At 43.6% G+C, this 3083-nt stretch overlaps 1 protein-coding gene across 1 annotated transcript; it reads right to left on the bottom strand.

Moving 5' to 3' along the window:
- Positions 1–352: 352 nt before the first annotated feature.
- LOC134273368 (uncharacterized) lies at positions 353–2618 on the bottom strand (the record flags this gene model as incomplete). The annotated part of the gene is made up of 2 exons (XM_062755564.1): positions 813–2618; positions 353–493 (listed from the first exon to the last, which is right to left on the bottom strand). Coding segments are annotated over exons 1-2 (1792 nt in total), but the record flags the coding sequence as incomplete, so codon positions are not given.
- Positions 2619–3083: the final 465 nt, after the last annotated feature.

The raw sequence follows: 3083 nt of genomic DNA, 5'->3' as shown, positions 1-3083 counted from the left end.
AAAATGACCCCGGTCATTATTCGATGGGGGTCATTATTCGTCTTTACACCGGAACTATTCACTTTTTCCAATGCATAGGGGGCTACTCTCTGTTTTTACAAGAGATGTTTAAAAAGACATTCACGTCAGCTAATGTGACCAATATTGTTTAACACCTTCTTATTAACATTTTTTCATGAATGCAAATATCTGATTATTTTACGAAGGGGCGTACATGTATATTGATTTTTAATATACCGAAAATCGCTATTTCTGGGGATTGCGTAATTCTTAAAAAATTCAAATAAATTTCGAAGGTAAATCAAACAAAGGATGCTTGGTATTAAAATTGTTGTAATGGTCGACGAGTTACCTGACAAATCCCTCCAGATTAGGTCGATAAGACAGGCTATGTCTAGCAGACGTCTGGCAAGATGGAGGTCAGGGAGATCAATGTTAGTTGAGATAGGTCGTACACGGATGAGTCGGGCTGTGGTACCACACTCCTCCCCTCCTTGTAGAGCAAAGGGTATCCATTGGCGAATTTAATCAATCAGTAATTATATTTGAAAAATCCACCCCCAATATTGTACAAAATCATCTAAATATCAACTTGTGCAAAAGTACAAAAAATATACATGCAAATACAATCCAATCATGACTACTTTTCAACAAAATACCGGTGAGAGACATAATCCCTTCACATATATATGTTGTAAGAAAAATGTAGAGTAGCCATGAAAAATATACAATGCATTTATACACTTGCATAACAAAAATTACTTTTTCTGAAGTAATTAATATATACATATATAGAAAATACACTATATAACTGATGAACATGATGAGAAAAAAAAAATATAATCTGTAGAACTGCCTGGCATTGTTGTTGCATGTCTCCAGGATAAACGAAACTGGTGTGTTGCGGATAGAAGCAACTTGTGCAGCGAGAGATGCTAGGTTCCAGGGGTGGTTCATCTTGCATCCAGGAGCTGGTAATAAATATGGAGCATCTGTCTCCAACAACAAGCGCTCAACTGGGATCCTGGCCACCAGATTTGGGTCCTGCGCTGATCTCATTGTGACGCCAAATTTCACTGCAGGCAATTCCATCTCCCACTGGCGTAGCTCCTCAACAGATCCTGTGAAGCAATGTCGATGGAAAGCATGATGTGTCATGTCCATCATACGGATCATGTCCAAGGTGCGTTTGGCTGCCTCACCGGATCCATCATCCCTGCAGTGTAGGATTACAGGCTTACCGACATCTCTTGCCAAGTTAAGGGCATCTGCTAAAAAGTCCTGTTGGGCCTGCAGCAAACGCTCCCTACATGCCTCTGGCCTCACACAGGGGTTACATCTGCAGTTGGTGGTGAGATCAATGCCAACCTCCCCAATGGCTACACAACGCTGGTGTGTTATTAAGTCCATGAGCCTGTCAAGGTACTGCTCTGCCAGGTCAGCAGCATGTGGGTGGATACCAAAGAAGACTGATATGTTTTTGGCATCCAATATGTGTTCCTGCCAAGATTCCCATTGACGGGGAAAGACATAGTTAGCTACGGCATGTAGCACCTGAACCCTTCCACCGAACTGCTGCTCTAGTTCAAACCAGGTCTTGAAGTTGGTCCGGCGCAGAATTTGGTCAAGGTGGAAATGACTGTCAACAATCCTGGCCATGACAGGGTTCCCTGCAATAGTAAAGGGTCTATCAATGGTCATGCCATTCTCCAAGAGTCGCTGTTGATGCTGCCTGAACATTTCCTGCTGCTCCATACTCAAGCCCTTCAGTAGGGTACCAACAGCCTGCCAATGCAGAAAACATGCTACATGGTTCAATGGCTTAAGCTTAAACTGGGCGACACGGTGTTCACTGTAATGGGTAGAGTAAAAAGACATCAACTGCGTCTCCTGTGTATTGAATTCTCCCACTACACTGTCATACAGGCTTGACGATGCAAACTGGCGCAAACACTCCAAACTGTCCAGTCCGAGCCACTCTCTTAACAGGTGAAGGGACCCATTAAAGAGCTGGCACCACTCATGGAGGTTCTCGTCATCAAACAACCTCTGTTGACCTTTGTGGGCAAGGGTGTGCTTGACTGCCAGACTAAGGGTTGATCCCTCTAATTGGCGGCATTCCCAGCAAGCAAGTGTTCCAACCCAAAACCATGGCAAATGAGTCCGCAATACATGTCGTTTTACATGTCCGCTGAGCTTGGTACCACAGATAGGGCAGCTGTACTTCCCGGCGCGTGGACCAGTACTACCAGAGCATAAAGCCCCAAGCACTACTGTCCTGGTATCTTCTGTGGAAGATGCTGTAGGTGACTGCCCCTCTTTGTTCACATCCTGTGTACTGGTATCTCCTGGGATGCTAGTGTCAGACATCACCTCATCCAGAGTTATCCACTCCTCCGACTGGCTCTCAGATGAAGGGTCATAGTCAGGGACAAAATTTACATCCCACAAATCTTCCTCCATTATTCTTGCAGTCTACAAATATAATCGCTTATACAAATAACAATATCCTACAATGAATTTAAGGACCACTGGCTTTTCCAGAAAGAAAACTGAGAGAAAGAAATATAGAAAGAGATATATACACTAGCTTATGTACAAAATAATGACTCTACACAAAGTCTTTGTACTTGGGTGGAGGATTAATATTCCTCCCATGTCTTGTTTGTACAGCGACCTTGGGTGGCACAAGAGGCTCGTTATCATCCGAAGCTCCATTGTGGTCCTGACTTTCTATCGATTCAGTGAGATCCTCGTCTGGATCCTGTCCCTTGAATTCCTGAACCATACTAAAATCTGGATCCGTAGAAATAGTGCTTGATGTATTATCCTGAAAATACTGGTGACGCAGCCTTCGTAACCACATGGGAATATCTCGGTCTTTGCACAGTTTTAACCGATCATGATGTAGCACATGCTCTTTTTTCTGATCCCTGAGAGTGTAAAGTGGCGCATCACATGAGACTACCAGATAGGGCCCTGTCCATGGAGGTCTGAGTTTGGATGATTGACCAATTTTAGTTGTCGAGTCCAACTTATACACAATATCTCCGGGACTATAGTGATTCTCACACAATCTAAGG

This window comes from Saccostrea cucullata, unplaced genomic scaffold (genome assembly GCF_032062105.1).
Source record: "Saccostrea cucullata isolate Sc308-1 unplaced genomic scaffold, CSIRO_AGI_Scuc_v1 ctg8286, whole genome shotgun sequence".
Classification (NCBI taxonomy): domain Eukaryota; kingdom Metazoa; phylum Mollusca; class Bivalvia; order Ostreida; family Ostreidae; genus Saccostrea; species Saccostrea cuccullata.
The sequence above is the reverse complement of the archived record's forward strand: the minus strand, read 5'-3'. Positions and strand labels throughout refer to the sequence as shown.